The 25,431-nt window shown below is 40.0% G+C and overlaps 1 protein-coding gene across 3 annotated transcripts in view; it reads right to left on the bottom strand.

Annotated features, from left to right (window-relative positions):
* Nucleotides 1-25,431, bottom strand: part of ATP13A5 (ATPase 13A5) — a 102,085-nt gene that overhangs the window by 35,047 nt on the left and 41,607 nt on the right. For all 3 annotated transcript variants that reach the window (XM_007517407.3, XM_060198497.1, XM_060198498.1), the window contains 10 exons: nt 23,272-23,460; nt 18,867-18,928; nt 16,091-16,241; nt 12,855-12,941; nt 12,044-12,200; nt 8,111-8,228; nt 6,543-6,667; nt 5,569-5,729; nt 1,844-1,969; nt 595-674 (listed from right to left, as the gene is read on the bottom strand). In XM_007517407.3, coding sequence (XP_007517469.1) covers nt 595-674; nt 1,844-1,969; nt 5,569-5,729; nt 6,543-6,667; nt 8,111-8,228; nt 12,044-12,200; nt 12,855-12,941; nt 16,091-16,241; nt 18,867-18,928; nt 23,272-23,460 — 1,256 coding nt within the window. The remainder of the gene's footprint in view (nt 1-594; nt 675-1,843; nt 1,970-5,568; nt 5,730-6,542; nt 6,668-8,110; nt 8,229-12,043; nt 12,201-12,854; nt 12,942-16,090; nt 16,242-18,866; nt 18,929-23,271; nt 23,461-25,431) is intronic.

Genomic DNA, 25,431 nt, shown 5'->3' with positions numbered 1-25,431 from the left:
TCTCAATAATAAATTAATCTTCTTAAAATGATGTCATTCAGGGCCCGGGTGATAGCTGCACCTGGTTAAACACACATGGTACAATGCACAAGGACTGTGGATCAAGTCCCCAGTCCCCATCTGTGCACAGGGAAAGCTTTGTTAGTGGTGAAGCAGTGCTGTAGGTGTCTGTCTTTTCCTCTCTATCACCCCCTTCCCTCTCGATTTCTGCCTGTCGCTACCCAATAAATAAATAAATAAAGATAATTTTTTGAATTTTTTATTTATAAAAAGGAAACATTGACAAAAATAAAGATAATTTTTAAAATGTTTAAAATGATGTCCTTCAGGCTGGGGAGTTAGCATAGTTGCTATGCAATAGACTTTTATGCCTGAGGCTCTGAGGTCCCAAGTTCAGTCCCCAGCACTGCCATAAAGCCATAACTGAGCCATGCCCCTTCTTTCTTTCTCTATCTCTGTATTTTTCTATCTCTCTTTCGTTAAAATAAAAAAAATATTTTAAAATCATGTTACTCTAAACCATTAGTTCTAGGAGTAAAGCATCGCAAAGCAAATGATAACAAATAAGCCCACCTTTCATGCAGTAACACTTACTTTAGTTTCTGAAATTCTTCAACAAGGCTTGATTTCTGCCCAGGAGACATTCTTGCAAAAATAGTTCCATTCACTAGAATCTAGAGGTGTGTGTGTGGGGGGGGGGGGGGGGAGAAGGAGAGGGAAAGGGAGAAAGAGAGGCAGAGAGAGAGAGAGAGAGAGCTATTGTAATAAGACTAGGAAAAAGGATGCCTTCTAAATAGAAGAATAGCCCTAAAAAAATCAATCCTGATCACAATTTCAATATAACATTGGATGGTATATTACTACATCAAATTTCAGGAAAGGGAATAAGGGGGTTTAACACTTGCTTTCATATTAGCTGTTACTTTCAATCTCCCATCATAGCTTTATTGTTTCACTTCAAAGCATTGCTCCAAGATGGGGTAACCTTTACTTAATGATAATAATGAAAAAGCAGTAGAGTATATGAAATGGAAATGCTTAAGGAAACAGTGTTTTTTGTTTCTTTTCTTTCTTTCTTTCTTTCTTTTTTTTTTTACTGAACACCATCTTTATAATACTGCACAGGCAGAAGAAAGAGAAATGGAGCAAAAGTTCAGAATCTTGCCCTCAGCTCTGTCCTCACTACCTGTGCAACCCTTCCACAAGTGACTCAGTCTCTCTGATCCTGGGCCTCCCCATTTTTAAACAAGGAAGTGAACCAATGACTGTCTAGGAGGTTTTGATACTTGACTGGTAAAGCAACAGTATTATCTAGACATTGCTCACAGATGGTTGTTGCCCTCAGCTGGGGTTCCTCTTATCTCCTTCTCACTGACAGCACAACCCTACACAGACACACAGAGGACAAGATAACGCATGTATTGATGATAAATCATGGGGCCTCTGTTTCCTCCTGCAGTAATTTAGGAATTCAGACAGAAAAGGGAATAGAGATCAGCCTGATGTGAGCTGGTGGGTTTTACAGAGAAGCTGACCCATAAAACAAGGGGCATCTTTGGAACTGTCTGGAAGTTCTTCCTGCTGGGGAGGGAGGGTTGAAGTGGGGGTAGCTGTTGCTGGGATTGAACTGAGCACTCCCCCAGGGCTAGGGGCTGTGGTGGAGATTCAAGAGGCCTTAATGGATGTGTTTGGCAGGCTGATAAACTTCTAAAGAAGTCTATTTGAATGTATCTTTTTCTCTATATCTGAGACAACCTCACTAACCATCACCTTCACTACTCTCCTCCCTTCTTTTTGCCTTGCTAATTTGAGAAACGAAACCCCCCATTTTCCTAGTACTTACTCTTGGAAGCAAATTGTTGAAATGCTGAAATATCACTTGGTATGATTTCCCACTCATTGCAAAATGGTAACAGCTCCCTCTTCCTCCATCAGGCACTGAACTCTTTCCAATGTTAATGTATGTTTCCTAAAATCAAAAAGGCATTATTTTTGCCCTGACTGCTATGGAAAATCTCTACTTTTTCATGTTTTCTGAAAGAAAGCGCACTAATTTTTTCTAATCGTGTCAGAGTCAGCAAATACATAATCCATCATATGCCCATGAATTTTTTTTAATATTTGTTTTTATTGTTTATTCCTTTTTGTTGCCCTTGTTGTTTTATTGTTGTAGTTATTACTGATGTCGTCATTGTTGGATAGGACAGAGAGAAATGGAGAGAGGAGGGGAAGACAGAGAGAGGGAGAGAAAGACAGACACCTGCAGACCTGCTTCACCGCCTGTGAAGTGACTCCCCTGCAGGTGGGGAGCCAGAGGCTCGAACCGGGATTCTTAAGCCGATCCTTGTGCTTTGCGCCACATGGGCTTAACCCACTGTGCTACTGCCCGACTCCCATGCCCATGGAATTTATATCTATACAATGAAGCTATGCAAAATGTCTCCCAAATTTATATGAACATGTGCTACTTTCACAGCATGATATTCTGATTCCTATCTTGGGAGATAGTAAGTGTAATAACACTCTGCTGAGGAAATTATTCCAATGTAACAACTATTGACTCCAAGAAGAACAGAAAATGTGCTCCCACCCTCTTAGATTTCCTCTTGCAACTGTATAGTACCTAAGATGTGTTATTCACTCTTTTATTCATTCAAAAATCATGCCCTAGGCTCACTGTGAAAAGAGGCAATTTTGGGACCAGGTGAGCACACATGTTACAATGTGCAAGGACCAGGTTCGGAGCCCCTGGTCCCCACCTGCAGGGGGAAAGCTTTGCAAGTGGTGAAACAGTGTTGCAAGTGTCTCTTTGTGTCTCTCTCCCTCTCTATCGCCCCTTCCCTCTTGGTTTCTAGCTGTCTCTATTAAATAAATAAATAAACTACCCTTGGCATCTTGGCTTATTGCACACCAGTAAGATGTGGTGCCCACACCTTCCTTCACTCCTATGTTCCATAGCAAAATTCCTGCCCTTATACTGGAACTCTCCTGTCTTTGACTAGTCAATGCACCCTGATTTCCGACCTGCCCCCATCTGACTTAGATCCAAGAAAAAGCAACTAAAGAAGCACCTCCACTCATCATGCCAAGAGCTGAAGGCCTTACCTTTGTTTAGGGCTCTGGGTATAACTAATATAGAAGGTGAGGAAGAGCTTTCCATTAGAGGAAATCATCTTAAGAAAAATGATGTAAATGGAAGAAAATATATTTTCATGTGCTGAATTGAGAGACCATGTGACAAGTTATCTCCCTTCTATTTCACCCCTCATTGTAAAACAAAGAACACAATATATGCTCTGATTCCTTCCATGTAAAGCAAGAATCCCCCACCCCCTTTTTTTTCACTAGAAATGTGAGGAGCATAATGGGAGGGATTCAGAGAGGAGGACGCAAGTCTGAGACTGATGTGATTACTGGCAGCAAAGAAAACAACAGTCATGGTAATAAGCTCACAAGTGGAAGAGTGAGTAGACTGCTCTTTAAAACAAGAGGGAGATCTAGGAGTGTGATGCCTCTAATTGCCAGAATAAAGGACTCTGGGGAAGGAGGACAGGGAGAGGGGTGGGAAGAGGATGGGCTTTCAGGTTCTGGTACACGATGATGGAAAAGGACCTAAGCTGGAGGTGACAGCATTCTACAAACACCTATCATGGTGAGATGGAACATTGCATTTATGTGCCAACTGCACTGTAAACCATTAACCTATCAATAATAAAATGTTATCTGCTGTAAAAAAAATGAGGGCCCTGGCTTTAGCACACAGATAAAATGAGGCAACAGGGACTGATGTCAAAGCAGGTGGATTTGTCAAGGCAGTAGCACCAGGAAATTGTTAGCAGCACAGAGAAAGCCATTATCTTTATGACCCATGCAAGGGGATCTGAAGCAAATGAGTCCATCTCTTTACAGGAGAGAAGCAGAGACTCTGTACAGTTGCACAGCTTCTCATCATTTCAATGATTTATTCTATTATAAAAATCAGGAGGTGAAAGAAACAGAGAGAGAGAGAGACTAGAGCACCATTCTAGTACATGCAGCTCTGGGGACTGAACTGGCAACCTCAGAGTCATGTCCTATGCTCTACCAGCTCAGTCAACTCCTCAGTTAGTTGTACCATTTATTTTTATTTATTTATTTATTTATTTACTTATTGGATATAGACAGAGAAATAGAGAGGGGAGGGGGAGAGAGAGGGAGAGAAACAGAGAGACATCTGCAGTCCTGCCTCACCACTTGTGAAGCTTTCCTCCTGTAAGTGGGGACCAGGGGCCTGAACCAGGGTTCTCGCACTTTGCAATGTGAGCATTTAACCAGGTGTGCCACTGCTTAGACACTGCCATTTCTTTTCTTTTTCTCTTTTCTTTTTTTTTTTTTTTTTAAACCAGTGCATTGTTCAGCTCTGGCTTATGGTGTGCAGGGGATTGAACCTGGGACTTTAGAGCTCTCAGGCTTGAGAATCTGTTTGTATAACCATTATGCCATCTACCCTCCACCCACCATTTCTTTAAAAAGGAAATATTTCTTGTATTTACTTCACAAAAAAAATGTAGAATGGAGGGAGAGGGAGAGAGCTTTAGCAGAGATTATGCAGGGCCTACACCACTCCACCATTCCCAGCAGTCATTTTTTTTTTCCCCCCTTTTATTCTTTCTTTTTAGTAGAGGTCGAGAGATGGAGATAAATAGAAAGAGAGAAGAAGAGAGGCTCACAACAGTGCTTGTGAGGCTTTCCCCTGATTGGTGGGACCAGGGGGCTGGAACCTGGTTCCTAGAACATGGCAACGTGTGTACTCTACTGGAGAAGCCACACCTCCACTCCAGTTTTTATACTGCACAAAGACCCCTCTGTTTAACAACCCAAAGGGCTGGTAAGCCTGGGAGAAGGAAAGGTGTTTGTGCTTTATCATCTAGAAGATCAATTCTTTCAATTAAAACAAAGAAAGACAGAAGTGCTCCATTTAGTAATGGGACGTCTGCCTGCAATTCAACACATGCTGTTCACATAAGAGAGCTGTCCAGCCACATGTGGTTAGGACATTTGCTCTCTAGAGAAGTCTATCAACTGTTCATTGCGTGTCACAGGTATAGGAAAACCTAAGTGCCTGTGGGTGTAAGTGGGGTCAAGCAGGCCTGACTTTGATTTCCTGTTCTGTATTTCACCAGTTATATATCTTGGACAAGTTTACCTCTCTGGGACTGTTGTCTTATTTGTAAAATGAATACTTTGCTTAATTGTATAGGGTAACTGTGAGCAGCAAACAGGAAGTATAGCTATAATTCTGTGGTTCTTAACCACAGCTGGACGTGAGAAGTACCTATATTCTGACTTAATTGTTGGAGTCTTAGCACTAGAAAGCTTAACAACTTAACACGGGTGGTTTCTGTGTATTGCCAGTGCTATGAATGCCTAATGGAAATGCTAAATGCTTTGAAACCTGTAAAACTCTTGTCAGATGTGAGAGATCATTACTGTGGTGATTTTCAGTGCTAAGAAAAAGCTACCCAGGTGGAGGGCCGGCCGTGTTCTGTCAGCTCAGGCCCATGAAGGTGTTTTCTAACAATCACTCACTTGATCGCCAGCTCCATTCTCTTGGTTCTCTACCAGCTTCCAGGACACAGAGGCAGGAACAGTCCCTTCTGGTTCACTGGCTTCCACAAGGATCACTTGGCTTCCCTGAGGGATCATTTCAGAATTCTTTGCCACTGTAATAGCTGTTTGAAGATTGTCACCTAGATGACCAAGAAAGTCAGTTTGCTTTATGTATAAACCTCTCAGCAACCACAACTGACACCTTCCTCCCCTGAGTGTCCGTATCACAGGTTTTACTTTTTTGGTACTCTGTGTATATGTATGGCCTGTATGACTTCCTGCCTTGTATTGTAACCTCTGTCTTTTCCTCTGCCCAAGAGTGTCTGACGTGCATGATCAAACACTATAACTGCCTCTCCTCTCTGCGATATTTAACTCTATGTCCTGAATAATACACAGTTCCAATGGATAAATAAACACTGAAGCATTTTTTACCTCAGGAGACTGACAGATCTGACCAGTACATGCAATATGGGTTCAGCATAACTTAATACCACCCCCAGGGTCTAGAGTCCAATTAGGCATTCCTCTACTTAAGAAAACACTTAGAGATGACCTGAGCTTGATTTGGTTGTCATCTGCCATGAGGACCTATGCCCTGAAGCACAGTCCAGCTGAGAATGCCACTCCCTTTATACAGAAGATCTCACTGGACTTCTTATAGAGAACACCCCCCATCTTGTGTTGAAAATTTTACAGTGAGCCTATTAGCTAGTGCTGCCTAGATTTTGCAGGGGTAGAATGATCATTATACAATGACAGTGAGATGTAGTTCTTGCTTCTAAGGCTCACCCTCAACTTAGGGGGACATGGACATGCTCCCCTGGACCACAGGGTGGAAAATTTGACAGGGAAGCATTTTTCTTTCTGTGTTAAATCAAGTGAGCTTACAAGGAAGGTCCTGGCTTATGGCTGAGCTGCATTCAGTTTGTCAGGCCTCCAAAAATACATACCAGTAATCATCACTGTTCTGATACGAGCTTCCTCCAGTTCCTTCAAGACTGGTTTGGTTTCTTTTTTCAGGCGATTCTCCATTATGAGAAGACCCAGAAATGTTAACTCTGATTCCACCTTCTCTCTGGATTCAGGAGATGGTCAAAATTAAAGCAACATCTAAGAAGTTTCAACAGTTGGGTTTCTTTCCTCTTTTTAAAATACCTACTTTTTATCATGAGCATATTTTTAAAAGTCAAAAAAGCACCCACCAGCTTATAATAAAATCCAGATATTTTTTTTAATTTAAAATAGGCAACAACTTTATCTCTTTTAGCTGCTTCTTCCCAATTTTAGTTCATTTTAAAAAAAAGTGCTAACCTTTCAACTCTTCTATTGTTTGTTTGTTTTTGCCTCCAGGGTTATCATTTGGGCTCTGTGGGTACACTAAGAATCAACTGCTCCTATGGCCATTTTATCATTTTTTTTTCATATAGGACAGAGAGGAGTGGGGAAGATAGAGAGGGAGAGAGAAAGACAGCTGTACTCCTGCTTGTGAAGTGACCTTCCCTGAAGGTTGGGAGCTAGGGGCTTGAACCAGGATACCACTTTTCACCTGTGAGAATGTCTCATATTAAAAGAAACAAAAGAAGAAGAAGGAGGAGGGGGGGGGAGGAGGAGGAAGGGGAGGAGAAGAAGAAGAAGAAGAAGAAGAAGAAGAAGAAGAAGAAGAAGAAGAAGGAGAAAAAGAAGAAGAAGAAGAAAAAGAAGAAGAAGAAGAAGAAGAAGAAGAAGAAGAAGAAGAAGAAGAAGAAGAAGAAGAAGAAGAAGAAGAAGAAGGAGAAAAAGAAGAAGAAGAAGAAGAAGAAGAAGAAGAAGAAGAAGAAGAAGAAGAAGAAGAAGGAGAAGGAGAAGGAGAAGGAGAAGGAGAAGGAGAAGGAGAAGGAGAAGGAGAAGGAGAAGGAGAAGAAGAAGAGAAAAAATGACAGTAACAACAAATGTTGAAGAGGATGTGGGAGAGTTCACTGGTCCAACTTTTGTGGAAAGCAGCCAGGAACTATCTCAGAACACTAGAAATGGACCTACTTTGTGACCCATCAATTTCTCTCCTGGGGGTTTAATCAAGGAAACAAAGCACCCATCAGAAGATATCTGTGTGTATGCTTATATTCATAGCGACATACTTAGGAAGTCCTTTGCCATGCCAATTGTCCTCCTATGTTAGTCCTTTTATATGTAGGACCTGCTCCCACAAATCAGTCATATAATTAATGTTCTGGTTTTGAAGATAAGTTAGGAACTTTAGAACAGGCTGATGGAATACAGGACAGAGAAAACATCATTGGTGTTTGGGTGTCAAAAAATCTCAGCTGCCATCATTATTCTGTCACCAGTCACTATTGTAAGACCTCCTTGGTATGTTGTATGGATATGGTGTCTGAATTGTTCATCTCAGAATTCAAGAATTGGACAAAAGTGAATCTGTGTTTTTCTAGAGTCTTCCCAGATACTGGATGCCCATCCACACATCACTAGGGCTCATTCATTTTACACACATAGAGCTAGTTCCAGTTTCTGAGTTCTTTACCTGGCTAAATTCTTCACTTCTGAGAGCATCCCCATCTTCAAGGTTTTATAGGCAAGGGCAATGACACGGAAGCCTTGCATTGTGTAAATCGTCAGCTCATGTAGGAAATTCTTAGGCACTTCCAGCAAAGAGAAAACAGATTAAACGAAAGGTCACATTGAAGGTCACCCAATTCCTCAAGGAGACTCTTTAATGTAGTCATTAAACTTTGTTCAATCTTTGACACTATAAAAATATTTCAATAGAAGTGACATTACAGGCTACCAACAACTTCATCAGTGTGTTCTTATTATTTTGAAATGATATGCCCTAGATGTGGGGGGCCTATTTCTGAATCTTCAACTTTATTCCACTGGTCTGTGTGTCTATTTTGGTTCCAGTACCAGGCAGTTTTAATTACAAGTAGCCCTATAGTATAGCTGGAGATCTAGTAATGTAGTGCCTCCAATATTGTTCCTTTTTCTCAAGATTGTGCACCACTACCAAGTTGGTTTTATCCCAGGCATGCAAGGCTGGTTCAGTAGACATCAATCAGTCACTGTGATCCACCACACCAGAAAAGGTAAAACCAAAAATCAGATGCAAATTTCAATAGATGCAGAGAAAGCCTCTGACAAGATCTTTCATGATCAAAACATTACAAAAGGGGGATAGATGGAAAATTCCAGTGATGAGAAATTGAAAACTTTATCTCTTCAGTCAGGTACGAGGCAGTGCTGCCCACTATCACCACTACTATTCAGCATTGCCTTGGAAGTCCTAGCCATCACAATCAAACATGAGAAAGGAATCAAAGGTATTCACATTGGAAGAGAAGTTCCTTTCTTTCTTTCTTTCTTTCTTTCTTTCTTTCTTTCTTTCTTCCTTTCACATGTATTTTCCAGATATTTTAATTGGTAATTTTTATATCTGCTCTGTCAGTAAGGGTTGAGACAGCCACTTGCCTTTTCTTACTCTTCTAAGAGTCCTTCCAATTCTTCCTAGTGCTATTGTCACCTTAGATAATTTTATTTGTTTCATCATTTTTAAATACCCTTATTTGTTTTAGATAGGACAGAAAAAAAATTGAAAGGGATGGTGATTCAGGAGGTGGCACAGTGGATAAAGCACTAGATTCTCAACCATGAGGTTCTGAGTTCAATCCCTGGCAGCACATGTACCAGAGTAATGTCTGGTCCTTTCTCTCTCTGCCTATCTTTCTCATAAATAAATCAATTCTTTAAAAAAAAAAAAAAGAAAAGAAAAGAAAAGAAATTGAAAGGGATGGTAGAGAGTAAGGAATAGAGACACCTGTAGCACAGCTTCACTGTTCATGAAGCTTCTCCCCTCTGCACGTGGGAACTGGGGGCTTAAACCTAGGTCCTTCTGCACTGGAATGTGTGTGCTCAACCAAGCGAGCCTCCACCAGGCCTGACCTTGAATTTTCAACCCCTACATTTAAAAGTTAGAGAGCTATGAACTTCCTTGAGTTAGATCCCCACTTCCAAGATTATTTTTAAATTACAGAAAGTCTAAGCTGAATGGCCATACAGATCCATAACACCTTTACTATAACGTAAGAGGGAAGGGGAGAAATTGCAGTGCAAAAGAGAAGTACAACAAACTCAAGGTTAGAGAGTCAGTTAACAGTAGAATGAAGACTAGAACTCAGGTGTTTCTGCAAACAGCCACAGAGCCTCCCAACATGCTGTGTTTCTCTCTAAGACTATTATGATATACTATAAATCATAAATATTTACAAGTATTTACCGTCATTAATGATTACTTGTAAAAATCCACAGATGTTGGCAGTGTGTCACCTGTGATCTAAAGCAGGGGCTGGCATACCTACTGCAAAAAAGCAGATAGGGACCTGGGCAGTGGTGCACCAGGTTAAGCACACATGTTCCCCACCTTCAGTGGAGGGATACTTCATGAGCAGTGAAGTAGGTCTGCAGATGTCTTTCTCCCTCTCTAACTACCCTCCCCCAACTTTTCTCTGTCCTATCAAATGAAATAGAAAGAGGGGAAAAAGGAAAAAAAAAAGGCCAATGGGAGTGGTGGATTCATAGTGCCAGATACTGAGACTAATGGCAAAAAAAAAAAAAAAAAAAACAGACAGTAAATTTCAGGTTTTACAGGCCACCTAGTGTGTGTGTTAACTATTTAGCCTTACCTGAAGCTCTTTAGAATCTAAAAGAAACCATAGATTACTCAACAAACAAAGGGACATGGAAATGCTCCAATAAAACTTGCAAACAACCACTGAGAAACCCATTAGACTATGGGGTCAGGGCTTGGACAGAAATTTCACCAAGGAAGAGATCCAGAGGGCTAACAGGTATATGAAAAGATTCTCAAAGTGACTGGTCATCAGACAAAATGCAAATAACAACAATGAGGTATCCCTATACTTTATAACAGTGAGAATGTTTTACTTGAGAAAGGACAGAAACAACAAATGTTGGGTAGGATGTGAAGAGGAACACTTCTGCACTGCTGGTGAGAGTGTAAAATGGTCCAACCATTGTGGAAAGCAGACTGGAGGTTTCTCAGCCCCCTAGAAATGAACCTTCCCTACGATACGACCCAGCAATTCCTCCCCTGGAGATTTATTCAAAGAAAACAAAAGTTCCTGTCAGAAGAGATCTATGTAAACCTATGTTCATAGCAGCACTATTTGTGAATGTTAGAACCTAGAAGTAACCCAGATGTCCAAGGTCAGATGAGTGGCTAAAAAAATTTGGACAAATATTGAATGGGCTCACTTATAAGCAGGACTTAATCTATGGAGAAAGAGAGGAAGAGAACAAAGTGCAACAAGTACTAGACAAGGTGTATTGCAACAAAGTAAAACATTCTGAGGAAGGTGAGGGAGGTTGGAGTGGAAGAGAACTTGGGGGTCCTGGTGCATCAAGAATCCGCACCCATGTGTCAGTGAATATACTGTAAACCACTGAGCCCCTCAATAAAAAATTAAATAAATAATAAATAACCATAAATTCTTCCTGATTATTTATATTTAAAAATTCCACTTATATGTCTTTTATTTACTAAAAATGTAAGCAGTAATTCCTAATTGAATGAAAAAAAGAAAGTAAGAAAAACAGCAAAGTATAGGACTGTCAGTCTGTGAAGGAGTTAATGAAAGCGATGAAAAAGATCAAAGCGAGGAGAAAAAAACACCATTTAAAGGTTAAAACAACTCCAAGTGAAAAGAAAAAGCAATAATTTGCCAAATCTAGAATTCTGTGCACGTGCTGATGGCTACTAGCAATTATAAAGAGAAGATAAAAGAAAATCAGGAGAGAAAAGACCAATTTTATCCAAACAAGTTGATCTGAATCTAACAATGTTCTTATAAATTTGGACTGTTGTTTAGATAATATATGTTTGTAAGACTAAGGAACAATACCTATCAACTCAAAATCTGGTCTAGAAAGAGAAAATTGCTGTAAAATGACCAATTACCTTGTTCTAAAACCATATCATTTACTCCGGTTACTTAAAAAAAAATAAGATTTATCTTTTCTATGTTCCATTTACTCATTCATAGCCCCTCACAAAGGGTACTGGGTACCCACCTGCAGAATTAGTCCAGTGTCCAGACCTGCTACTCTGGTTCCCACCGAATGCTCCTCATTCTCACTACCCCTCCCCTTCTTTTCTTTTAACCCATGTGTATCTTCCCATTGTGACTCCTGCTGCTATTTTTCATAGATCTTTCCATGACAACTCATTATAGTTGAGTTTTTCTGGCAGAACAATGACCAGATATTTTAGTCTCCTCTGCCACGAAACCATCAGCTTTGCCTTATCAGAGCCACTGCATTCACTTCCTACCCATGTAGAAAACAATCACTTTCACATTCACAGTGTCAATTTGTTTGCGGTGGGTTTTGACTTTTATATATTCTACCTCCTGGGGGTGGAAAAAGGACCTATTAGTAGTACCTGTTTGAGATTTGCAGAACTTGGCCAACATCTCCGGGGCACCCTTCATGTAGACACGGAGGTGGTGCTCCCCTGCCAGCTGAGCCACCACAGACATCCTCTGCAGGCTTGAGGAGAAGGGGAACTGGCGCAAGATGGTGATGGCTTTCACAGGACTCTGCCATTGCATCAACACAGGCAGACTTAAGGAACTTTGGCATGAGCTTTAGCAGATTCAGTGTTTATTCTACAGTGAAGCCAGAGCTATCACCAAGTGGTATGCTTGTCATAATACCCGTATGTGGTTTTTGTTTTTTGGGGTTTTTTTGGTGGAGGGAGGTCTCTCTAAGACAATCTCCTCATGAGATTGTCTGGTCTACAAGGTCCTTCCCTTTGGCTGCCTGGAGAAATCAAATCACTCACTCATATCACCTTCCAGTCTAAGTGCCTCCTCTGTGCTGCTTCTCTTTCTCAGACAAGAGTTTTAATGCCCACCTCTAGACTCCTGCTCCTTTTTCTTCAGCCTTTATTATTACACTTAGCACATTGCACTCACTTGCACCTGTATTGGTTTTTATACCAACCCATGTACTCCTCCAACACAGAGCTCGACATGTTTAGTTTTTAAATCACACTACCACTTAGCACCTAGTACAGTGCTCTGGCATAGATAGCTACTCAGTGGATGCTGGCTGAATAAATTAATGGAAATACTCAGGTATGAGGGGACAAGAAAGTCATCCACCTATGGATTCTAGTAGGTTAAGGCAAACTAATAGAAATTGAATAGGTGAGAGTCAAGAACAGTGTGATTTACAGAAACCAATCATACCTGACTGGCATTTGGTCCCGGTTTTATTATTATGTTGGAATCTGAGATCCCAAAGTTGCAGTAGTCTACATTGCAATCTTCCATTGTCTGTTTTAAAATGAAAACATAAGATTCCTTATACAAGAATAATAATAAAAAAATAAGCTCTCATTTTCATTGTACTTTTTGAAGTGTTTTTCACATATCTTCTCTTCTAGGTCAATCGTAGTTTTTTTTTTTAATATATTTATTTTATTTATTTATTCCCTTTTTGTTGCCCTTGTTGTTTTATTGTTATAGTTATTATTGTTGTTGTCGTTGTTGGATAGGACAGAGAGAAATGGAGAGAGGAAAGACAGAGGAGGGGAAGACAGAGAGGAGGAGAGAAAGACAGACACCTGCAGACCTGCTTCACCACCTGTGAAGCGACTCCCCTGCAGGTGGGGAGCCAGGGTTCGAACCGGGATCCTTATGCCGGTCCTTGTGCTTTGCGCCACCTGCACTTAACCCGCTGCGCTACAGCTCGACCCCCAAATCATCGTTTTTTAATTATTATTTTTTACTTGACTTGTTTATTTAGTCAGAGCACTGCTCAGCTCTGCCTTATGATGGTATGAGGGATTAAACTTGGGCCCTTGGAGCCTCAGGCATGAGAATGTATTTGTATAATGATTATACTATCTCCCCAATCCCTAGGTTAGTTATCTTAATATCATGACTGTCAATTTTCTTTTGTGTTGATTTATATTAAGGGCCTTATTGTAGAATGTGGAAAAATAAAAAAATATGGTGACTACATTTTAAACAGTAATTGGTGGAAGACCAATGGCTCTTCCTAAATGATATGTTTAGTGACTGGAAGAGAGAATAAATGAAGATTTACTTTCTACGTAACTGAACACATTAGCTCTCGGATGAGTTAGGATTGGGTACTGAGATAAACATGGGACTGCTTGTTTTATTATATCTATGCTACTGGCCTAATTGGTTAGCCACATTTAGTAAATTATGCTGCTACTAAATCAGAAAGCTCATTTGGAAATGGTTTGTATCCTTTGGATATTATAATATAGTACATATTATACTGACTGAGGAAAAACATTAATCTTAAATGCAGGAAAAGCAGTTGAATATAAAAATAGTAGAAAAAGCAGAAGTCAGAAAAGAAGAAAATATGTCTACATTGTTTAATCTATGTTTCTTCTGGAAAAAAAAAGTATAACTTCCTTCTAGTCTTAAAATTTCCAGAGATGAGGAGTCGGGCGGTAGTGCAGCAGGTTAAGCACACATGGCGCCAAGCACAAGGACTGGTGTAAGGATCCTGATTTGAGACCCCGGCTCCCCACCTGCAAGGGAATCACTTAACAGTGAAGCAAGTTGGTGAAGCAAGTCTGCAGGTGTCTTTCTCTCCTCCTCTCTGTCTTCCCCTCCTCTCTCCCTTTCTCTCTGTCCTACCCAATAATGACATCAATAACAACAATAATAACTACAACAACAACAACAACAACAACAAAACAACAAGGGCAACAAAAGGCAAAATAAATAAATATAAAAAATTTAAAATAAAATAAATTTTAAAAATTCCAAGAGATCATGTGAACATTTTCTTTCCCCTTATAGTTAATGAAAAATTTCTAAATACCAAAGGACATTTAAATTGATACTTCTTCTTATTCTGCCTTAAACTCAGTGATTAATCTTGTACTTTCATGCTTTGTTTAGTGTGGCTATAACTATTCTTAAAGACGGTTTTTGTAAAGCCAATACTAAAAACTATTATGTCCAAACAAGACCCCAAATCGCGTGCTATTTTCACACAGAAATCAATCCTCTGATGAAGAAGAGGGCATTATTACAACTAGAATTAGGGTGGGGGCAGATAGCATTATGGTTATGCAAAAAGACTCTCATGCCTGAGGCTCCAAAGTCACAGGTTCAATCCCCTGCACCACCATAAGCCAGAGCTGAGCAGTGCTCTGGTTAAAAAAAAAAAAAAAAAAAAAAAAGAACTAGAATTAAGTCACATAATGATGACCTTGGGCAACTAATCCTTGTGTGAATTCCAGTGATACTGAGAAGGGCACTACTTATAATAATTACACTGATTCTTCTCCAATCCAAAAAGATTCAGCAAAGTGATTATTGTTTATTTCCTTAGTGTCACTTTCTTTTCTCACAGAAAATGTGACAGGACTATACACTCCCACCCCATATTGGCTTGGTTTTCCCTTTAATTACTTTGACCTCTAAAAAGCCACAGTTTTCCAGAATGCATCTCCAAATTAGTTTCTTTGTGAGATATATATATATGAAGTCCTTGCAGTCATTTGTTTCCTTTCCTTTACAACTCTGCTTAAATGCCATCCTATACCTTATCTGTTGGAGTAAGTATTATAGAACTATTTGGTGGGGGGCAGGAGGTGCAGAGGAATATAATTATTTAATTGCTTAATGAATGAACACCCTCCATTTATTGGACACTATAAAGAACACAACCCCTTTAGGCTTACAATCTTGATATTCACCACAGTCTGTGGGAGAGGCACTACAATCTCAGATACACAGAAAAGATGCAGGTTTAGTGCCTTACTTCTGGAGTTAGGGTCACAGAGCAGAAGTGTCTTGAAATGGACAGGTCTTCCTACCATGTGGTAACAACCACCAGAAGGTGTTCATTCACACTCAGTTCAGGAAATTAGACCAGTTTTACTGAGAGTTGTTCAGTCTGATGTGTAGATGACACCAATCTTCCTGACTGTTTAAATTTAAGTTAAATTAGACAACTGAAAATTCTGTTCCTTGGGTGCATAATCACATTTCAAGTGTTCCGTAGTCACATGTCTAGTGCTACTTGACTGGATGGCACTGTTTTTGACTCTGATTTCTCCAAGTATGTTTAGTAGAATAGCTGCACTGTGTTTGGACCTCAAAATAAGGAACTGGCAAAAGTTGCCTCTTATATACCCCCTTCAATATTTGAAATGCACCTATGGTTTGAAATCATGCAGTCAACATAACTAATTTACCTTTGCTTCAAAGCAGTTCCCACGTTTATTTGCTCATGGAACCCAGTGTTGTGTTGCTCTCACTGACTTAGGTATTTGCATCAGAGGTTGGGAAACTCAGGTAAAATCAGACTTATGCATTATTAGAAAGCTTCTTTGGGATACAACCAAAGTTAGATAGACTAAATGCTTCCAATAAGTATTTACTTTTTTTCCCCCTTATTTTGTTGAAACAAGAAACTACCAGTTTACCCAGGCAGTGCCCTCAAACATTTTGAGGTCCAGAGGGTCTCCTTGGATGGTCCCATCGAGAAGGATGAGAGAATGGCAGCTGGCCATGGCAGCACACAGGGGGCTCCATGGCAAAACTTTGCCAGAGGCGAAGCTGTGGACTTTCTGGAAACTGACAGAAAAGATAGTTAATCAGCAAAAGTCTTTAACAAAAGTATACTTGGACATTCTGCTCTTTGAATCTTGCCAAAGTGGTGCTTCAAGAATACTGTTTTGTTCAGTACAAACCTTCAGTGGTTCCTCACACGTTATCTAATAAAGCCCAAACCTGAATATAGTATTCAAGAATTATCTTACTTAGTTCTATGTAACCTTTTAGTCTTTACTTTCATGATACAAATTTCTTTTATGCACAATTTCCTCAGAGCAAATAATATTCTTGCAGTTTCTATACTTACACTGAGATTTCTCTGCCCTTCAGAACTGTACACTTGGTATCTTCAATTTTTAACCAGAATATTCTGCCTGAAGACTGGCCTTTATGAAACTCCTTTGGGTTGGATGTGAATTTGTTTGTTAACAGAATTTGCCACTGACCAATCAATTCTGTAATTTCAGAAGCTTTGGATAAAAACCAGGGCGGTATTTGTCAAGTTATTTATAACTAGCTCATCAGCTGACATTATTATATTCAGGACCAGAGCAAATACACACTAGGCAGAACAAACTCTAGGTCAGTGAAGCAACTGAGATAGGAAGGAGGGCTACCTAGTGGTACTATTTTTTTCAAGCTAAAGTAGTTCTGAACTCTGAAATGCTCCCTGCTAGCCAACCTTTTGGCCTTTGCCCCTGTTTCTTGAGAAGGAGGCTAGGAAGCATTGGTATTTAGCATCTAGAGTTTGTTTTCCTCTTTTAGAGTGAACTGACTTGGTTTATTTTTCTATCCTCCCACTTTAGAACTGAATAATACTACCTAATTGTCTCTAATTTTATGTATTTATTTATTATTTTAAGAAAGTTATTTATTTATTTATTTATTTACTCCCTTTTGTTGCCCTTGTTGTTTTATTGTTATAGTTATTGTTTATGTCGTCGTTGTTGGATAGGATAGAGAGAAATGGAGAGAGGAGGGGAAGACAGAGAGCTTCATTGCCTGTAAAGCAACTCCCCTGCAGGTGGGGAGCCAAGGGCTCAAACTGGGATCCTTACGCCGGCCCTTGCACTTTATGCCACCTGCGCTTAACCCACTGAACTACCTCCTGACTCCTTATTTATTTATTTATTTATTTTACCAGAGCACTGCTCAGCTCTGGCTTATGGTGGTGTGGGGAATTGAACCTAGAACTTCAGAGCCCCAGGCATGGGAGTCTTTTTGCATAACCATTGTACTATCTACTCCCACCCTTCTAATTTTATTCTTTAAGATTTTATTTGTCTGTTTTTGATAGAAATTGAGAGGTAAGGGAGAGAAAGAGAAAGAAAGAAGGAGATATGAGAGGGAGAGAGAGAGAGAGAGAGAAAGAGAGAGAGAGAGAGAGAGAGAGAGCTCTAGCACTGCTTCACCACATATGAAGGTTCCCTCCTTGGATATGGGATCAGGGACTTGAGACCAGGTTCTTGCACATTGGAATATGTATGTTCTAGTGAGTATGCCACCACCTGGCCATTTTCTCTAATTTTTATTCCAAAGCTTCAGAGTTCTATAGCCAAGGAAGGGGAGAGAGGAAGTGTAGAAACTGAAAACTATCTTTTCCTCTTTACTGCTCTAGACAGAAGAGTTTCTGCCTCTCTGAAGAAGAGTCAAGCCCAGTTTGAGCAACTAGAAACAGACAAATATGGAGGGCTAGAGCCAAGGTACTTCACTGATACCCAACCAACTCACTATCTTCTGCAATATCTCACTGCCTGGCTTTGCTTATGCTGGCAGCCCTAGCTGCATCATTGTCTTGAGAAGCCACTGTCTGTCTTGACTCCTTCAATAACAGGACAGTGTTAGTCATGGTTTGGAACCCAAGTAAAGTGGTCAGAGCTGAAGTGCAGAGAACTGTCCATTCAAATCGAGCAGGCAGGTCTCTGCCCCAAAAGGAAGAAAGGCCAGCAAGGAGCATTGTAGACCCTCCCTAGCTATATGCTGGGCAAGTAGGTCCATGCCTGACCTTTTCCTTTCTAAGTGCCTGGTTTTGGACCATATTTATAAATATGCTTCAAAACCTATGTAAATGCTACTTTCCTCTCGATTTATTCATTCTCCTTTATCCATTGTTGTTGAAGAAATCAAAAATGTACTACATCCAGGAATTGTTATAGATTCTTCTGCACTGATAGGTGTGCCTTAACAACAGCATTCTCACTATCTATGTTGCACAATAAAAGTGTGAATTTTTCACTTTTTTATTCCACTAGAGTACAAGCTTTATGAAAGAGTACATCCGGTTCTTATTCTAGATAGCTCTCACCCCCATCCTCACCATAGAAATAACTACCCAGGAAATCCTTGCACTTTTGAATTAAGCATAGTCCTGATTTTACTCTTTGCTCCTGTTTTATTAATTCAACTCCTTAATCATCCAACTTAGTCTACTCCATTTTTCATGTGGAGTTTGAAGACCTGCTTTCCTGTCTGATTCTTAATTTAGAACTCATTTAATGTCACATGTTAGACTAATTGGAAACTGGTTCTACTTAATTACTATATATATTTTATGTGACATTCATCCCTCAACCCTGGAAGGATGGATTTGACTGTCACCAAAGGAGACCCACCAACTATAAATTCCATCTGCAGTAAAAGGCTTACCAGCTGTCAGCAGTGGGGACAGTCCCCCAGAGGTCCAGTCCATCTTCTGTAAGAGTGCCAGTCTGGAAAAATAAAAAGAATTTGCATTAGCATAATATTTAAATTATTTAATTAAGGTTGGAAAGATAGCTCACTTGGACAGTGTACCAGCTTTGTCATGTCATAATCCAGGTTCAAGCCTAGCCTCCACTGTTTTGGAGGAAGTTCTGGGACCATAGAATTTTTTCCTCTATTTCTCTCAATTTCATTCTTAAAATGCTGACTTTGAGTGTTGAAGCCTCAGTGATAAAAAAGAAAAGCAAATAAATAAAGCTTTTAATTATATCATGGTTGACACAAAACCCAAACTTCCGAGACGTCATAGTACCTCTAGTTGTTCAAAATTCATGGTTGTAGGCATCAACATAAATCAGAGAAGGAAATGCCTGAAGGAAAGAATCAGATCTGTTGATAATTTTAGTATCCTAGTTATAAATCATTACAACTGAATTTAATTGCTTGTTTGGGTTTTCTTTATTGTTGTGAGCTAGGTTCAGTGGGTGTAAATCCAACAAGAACAAACTTGAGTCATACTTTCCAGCTGGCACTGTCTTTCTTAAGTAAAACTTGGAATTATGGTTTTTTTTTTTTTTTTGTCTTTGTAAGACTAATTAAATGACCGTCTAACATTTGGTTCACAGCACTTTGCTAAAAATACAGGTGACAGTGTGATGTCCAGATTGATAATAAAATGTTGATAAAAGACCTTGGGACTATAGATTGATAATATGTGGATAAAAGACCTTGGGACTGTAGAGAGTAATGAAGTGCTAAAAATAAATAGTAATCAATGACCATGAGTAGGTCTTATTGTTAGGTTCTAGGGGGGAAAGGTTGATATCTTTGGGGGAGAGTATGTATCAGATACAGAAAAAGCAAAATGGTGCTGGGTACTATCACAGAACATCTAATTTGCTTGTTGCTTCATAGTCAATCATTAATTATAGACGTTGGCATTTTTACTTTGCTGGCTCCTGACTCTGTTTAACAGTCCGGCAGAGTAAGGAGTGGGCTACAGTTGCCTCCTCACTATCAAGTCAGAGTGGAATATTAGCAAGTGCTAGGGGAAATATCCTTTCTTTTCATTTTGCTGCTGGAAATTTTTTGTGTGTGTCTCTATTATTCCATTTATCCAATATACATTCTTTTAATTTTTTTCTTTCAGTATCAAACGGAGTCAGAGAGAAAAAGAGAGAGAGACAGAGAGACAGAGAGGGGGGAAGACATCACAGCACTGCTCCATCACACATGAAGACTTCCCTATGCCTGGTACTCTGTGTTATTCCAGGAACTTGCACCCAGATTCTTGTGCATGGTAAAGTGTGTGCTCTGCTCAATGAGCTGTCTCCTGGCCCGAGGGGATACATTTGATAATGCTACCTCCCATGTCTCTGGCACTATATTTTAAAGATTACCTCTGTATAAGACACCAAAGTGCCTCATTTTCTGTCAAATAACATCTATTATTATAATGCTAAATGTATTCATAATTCTTTCATAATGAAAATATTTCATTTTTTACTTCTGGGTCAGTGGAACAGAAATATTTTCAGGTTAGAGGTGAAATAAATATCCCTCAGAACACTAGTGTTCTTTGAATTGGAAAGAAAGAATCAGAATTAGGCCCTTTGGAGACTTCCACTAGACTAAAATATGAAATGGACTTGACATAGCATGCAGAAGAACAAAGCCGATACAGGACTTCTGGATTAAAGAATTAAGGAGTCTGTTTCATGTCTTCTTTTAACCGATAGTTGGCATGCTTGTGTGAATTATTTCTTGAAGAACAGCCAAAGAAAAGCTATTTGCTTTATTCTCTCTTTGCATTTTACTAGGCACCTGATCTATGTGTTTAGATTTCAGATCCCCTTAACTTGTTCCATTTCAGAAAGAGTTAGCAACTTAATTCAAACTGAAATGTTTTCCTTATGCTTAGATTGTGGTTTTAAACATCAATATTTTGAACATGAAAATAAAGATAAAAATGCAGCAAAATAGAAATGGAACCATGTTATTTCTCTACATGAAAATGGCCTTTACACAATAAAGGCAGCCATAAATAGAAAGAAAACTAAATTATAGTTGAAATTCTAGAGAGGAAGATAGAAAAAAACTTTTTAGCATAAATACTCACCCAGGCTTGGGCTGAAATGAATAGAAAAGGTAGAAATTGCTTTATCTAACTTAAAATATACCAGTATAAACCTGAAGTTTATATGAGAAAATGTATTTAGAATCCAATTATTTCTAAATTAAGGTAATACTAGAGAGAAGTTCAGTAAATTGGGGGATGCTTGTGTCAACATTATATTGGTAGTCTTATAGTGTAAAAGCTGGAAACAAACTGAGAAATAATAGTAGCTCAGATTTTCACCTTAAAAATCTCACACAGAAACTTTGTATGGGATTCATTTTCTGATTCTAAGTCAAGAGTTCTTTGCACTACAACCTGTCCTTCTGCCATATAGAATTGGGCAAAGAAACTAAGGAACAGCCCCCAGATAGTCTAGCAAAGGAGCATATGAGTATGTGGAGGAAGAAGCTATCTAGATAGACATCAGATAATTCCATCTGGAAAAATCAGTGTTCCAACAGATGAACAAGTAACTTAACATATTTTATTAACCACCCTCCTCTGTCTTCTAGGTACTAGTAAGGCTACTAGGTTAGTAATAGGGATTTCCTTTTTTAATTTTTTATTATCTTTATTTATTGGATAAGCATAGCCAGAAATTCAGAGGAATGAGAGAGAGAGAGAGAGAGAGAGAGAGAGATGCAAACCTGTTTTACCACTTGCAACATTTTCCCCCTGCAGGTGAGGCTAGGGGCTCAAACCCAGGTCCTTGCACATTGTAATACGTGCACTCAAGTAAGTGCACCACCACCCAGCCCCTTAATAGGAATTTCTATCAGAAGACTCCCAAAGAGTTGTATTCTGGTCCTGAGACTAGAATGAAGCTATTTAAGTTAACAGTACTAGTCTATATGGGTGATGATTGAGGACTTTTACCAAAGGAAACACACAGAGATCAATCAGTCAATCGGAGATCAAGACACATCAGATCTGCTCTCTCATTGGACATCTCTCCCATTGCCTTTCCATTCTTACTTGTCCAGGATGATGAGTCAGCTCTCCATCTATCTTATCTACTCTTTTCATCACCTCTCACCAATTATCCCCATGGACTAAGTAAAGTAAACACACCAATGAAATGGTTCCTGGTCTTAGAAAAACAATACGAGTTCCCATTCTCCTTCACCATAAGGCCCCACTCCTTACTTGGGCAGCTCAGGCCCTAAGCAATTGTAGGCCTCCTCTGCAGTTGCATTTGCTACCACATACATTCTGGCCACTCTCAGTGTCCGGTTCCCTACATGTACCAGTCTTCCTAGCCTTCCTATCTCTGTGTTTCTGAACTACTTGCCATGAAGCCTGGAGCCTATTATTTCCAACTACCAAACCCATAGCTCTAAGGCGACCTTCCGCCTGTGGCAGGTGACAAGACTATGATCTGCTCACAGATCTAGTAAACATGTGCTTCACTGTATTCTCAAGGCCTAGACTCTGGCTTCATCTTGACAGTGAGTTTCTATAGGACTAACAATAGTTATTAATGGGACTTTCTTCCAGTGTGTGTTAATTAAAGAGAAATAAGCTTTTGCCAGCCCCAGTGTATTATAATGGTTTAAAACTAAGACTAAAGCTAAAGCTAAACTAAAGATTGATCAGGCTCAGGCTCAAACAAAAGTTGATATGCATAGTAGATGACTAGTGCGGAAGTCGTCCACTTCTCTCATGGAAAGAGCACTCAGCACCTCTCCTGTGGTAGCAGCCCTCCCCATTTGAACATACTTCCTCTCTGCCACATCTTCAGGGTCCTCAGCACAGCCAGCCTTCTCCTGTCTTTGCTCCTGATGCTTTGGGGTGCAGAGGGAGGAAAGCAGAACCAAAGAACATAAATAGGCATTGTCCACTCCCTCTCTTCAAAGAAGCAGAAGTGGAAAATGGAATATATCCACCCAAGCACAGGGGGAAGCACCTCAGGGAACAGAAATGTCCCTCATAATTTCTGCTTGAAAAGCCAGTCATCTAGATGTTATTACAGTAAGAGATTATTTTGAAACCCAAACAGGCACCAGAAAATATTGAATTTTTACAGGGAAGAAATTTATGAGGTGATGACTGAACCACTTCCCTAGGACTCCGTAAAGAAGGTTTCCAGTGTGATCTCACATGAACTCACAGCACCCTCTCTGGCCTCAGAATCCCTGCCTGAGGGAGCTGGATCAGACATTCCCTGAGGTGCTTCCCAGCTGTACTGTGCCTTGAAATCATTGGCCTCGCCACAGAAAGCAAAGCTCGTACTTTGTCAAAGCACACGAGGTTTATCTGCCCACACATATTGATTCTCTGTGGGGAGATACAGAAGATCTTCTTTTTCTTCAGCCTTTTTTGTGCATACACGATGCCTGTAGTCAGAGCAGCTGGCAGCACAGGAGGGACAGTCACGGTGAGGAGGAGCAGGGCCATGGTGGCTGTATCTTTTGGAGGGACCTGGGGTGGAGATACATACAGGTCAGCCTAAAAGCATGGGTTGGTGTTCTGACATCCTCTCCTCCAACGTCTCAGGCTCTAGAATATTCACCATGTTGCTGATTCTGTTGGTGAGTTTAGAGTTCCCTTGATTTGTCTCCCCGGGCCAGTGGTGGCACACCAAGTTAAGCACACATAGCACTATGCGCAAGGATAGGCTCAAGGACCCAGGTTCTAGGCCCCTCTCCTTGCTGGCGGGAGTTTCAGGAGCACTGAAGCAGGTCTGCAGGTGTCTATCTTTGTCTTCTTCTCTCCATCTTTCCCCCCTCTCAATTTCTCTCTGTTTTATCAAATGACGAAGGGGAAAAATAACCTTGTCTCTCCAAAGCCTTATCTCCCACCCCAAGTCAGAGGAGACTCTAACCTCAACTCCAGCCTCAACATCCTTCCTGTTCCCTGGCTTTTTCTTTCTCCATAGAACACTCCTTCCACCCACAAAGTCATCTTTTCTCTGCTTGCTCTACTTCACCACCCACTCTGGATGCCCAGGGTATGGGGAATAACCTGGAGTTGTAGCATTTCATACCTTGGCTTGATAGGTGGTTTATAAATCTCTCTGCCTTGCTAACCTGGGAGGCTCCCTTTGTAACTCACTGGATGGATGCAACAGCTGTGATGTATTCATCTTGAAATTCATTGTATTCAGCTCTCAACAGAATCTAACACCATTTCTGACACCCTGGAGGTAGTCATCACCCATTAAGGCAATGGAAAAGCAATAAAACCCCTGAGAGATATTCTTCCCTGACCTCAGTCTGTGTTATTTTCCATAGAGAAGTCAACAGTAGACATAATTTCCTATTGCCATATACACACTCTGGGACAACCACTGTGTTCAGCTACAAACTTTATTCAGGTGCTCCTCACAATAGTCTTATGTTGTAAATACTATTATTTTCCCTCATTTAACAGATGAGGAAATTCATGCTCAAATGATTAAATAACTGCCCTAAGGCAAAATACTAGTTCACTGTGAGGACTTAAATCCTTACCTGTTCAACTCCCAGACATATATGTGTGACTAACTAATATGTTATTTTATTAAATTATTCTCTTGGAGACAGGATCCCAGGAAGGTCCTAGAGAATTCACAAAATAGAAAAGCGTAGTGACAAAAAAAAAAAACTAGAGAATTGTTATTCTAGTTACTAATCTACCCTCTACAGCCTTTTCTATGGTTTTTATGCAATTGATGTGAACTATAAAGTTCTCTTTTGTTTATTGGAAACAGACTCAAGTTCAGTAACAGTGACTGCTGGATACACATTTTAGTTTATCACAAAATCCATCCTTCACTACTTTCCCCAGCCACAATCACAGAGGAGTTTTGATCCTGATGTCTCTCTCATTTCTCTCTGAGCTTGAGTCATTGGCAATAGAGGCAAACAAAGCTCAAGAGGTTCTGACCCCAAGAAAATGGGGCCTCTGGTTTGTCTTGTGCTTCGATGTGCATTGAAAGTTGGTCCTCCCCAGGAAACCTTCACTACTAGAGCCTCCTGGTTTATAGCAGAGGACTTTTATGTTATTTACATTCAAATTTATTAAAATGTTAAATTTAATGCATTTAATAATGATGAATTGCTTTGAAGTATAAATGAAAAATCACTGTCTCTATCATACTGGCTGGACATCAAGTGCTTGTTAAGCACATGTAGCTAAAGACTAATAAACTGGAAACATGGGGGTTGGTGCCCTGGCTAGAGGGTTAGACCTGACAGCATGAGTCACAGGTTTGGTCCCTTGCATTGTATGTGCCAGAGTGATGCTCTGGTCCTCTCCCCTGTGCTAATAAAGACTAATAAACTGGACAGTGTAGATACAGAGTATTCCCATCATTTAACAAAACTCTATTAGGGAGCACTAACTCATAGGATATGGGAGTAGCCCTTTTGAATTGGGTTAGGCTCTTTTAGAAAGTTATCTTATTGAAAA

This window comes from Erinaceus europaeus, chromosome 9 (assembly GCF_950295315.1).
Source record: "Erinaceus europaeus chromosome 9, mEriEur2.1, whole genome shotgun sequence".
Classification (NCBI taxonomy): Eukaryota; Metazoa; Chordata; class Mammalia; order Eulipotyphla; family Erinaceidae; genus Erinaceus; species Erinaceus europaeus.
This window is presented reverse-complemented; position numbering and strand designations above follow the sequence as displayed.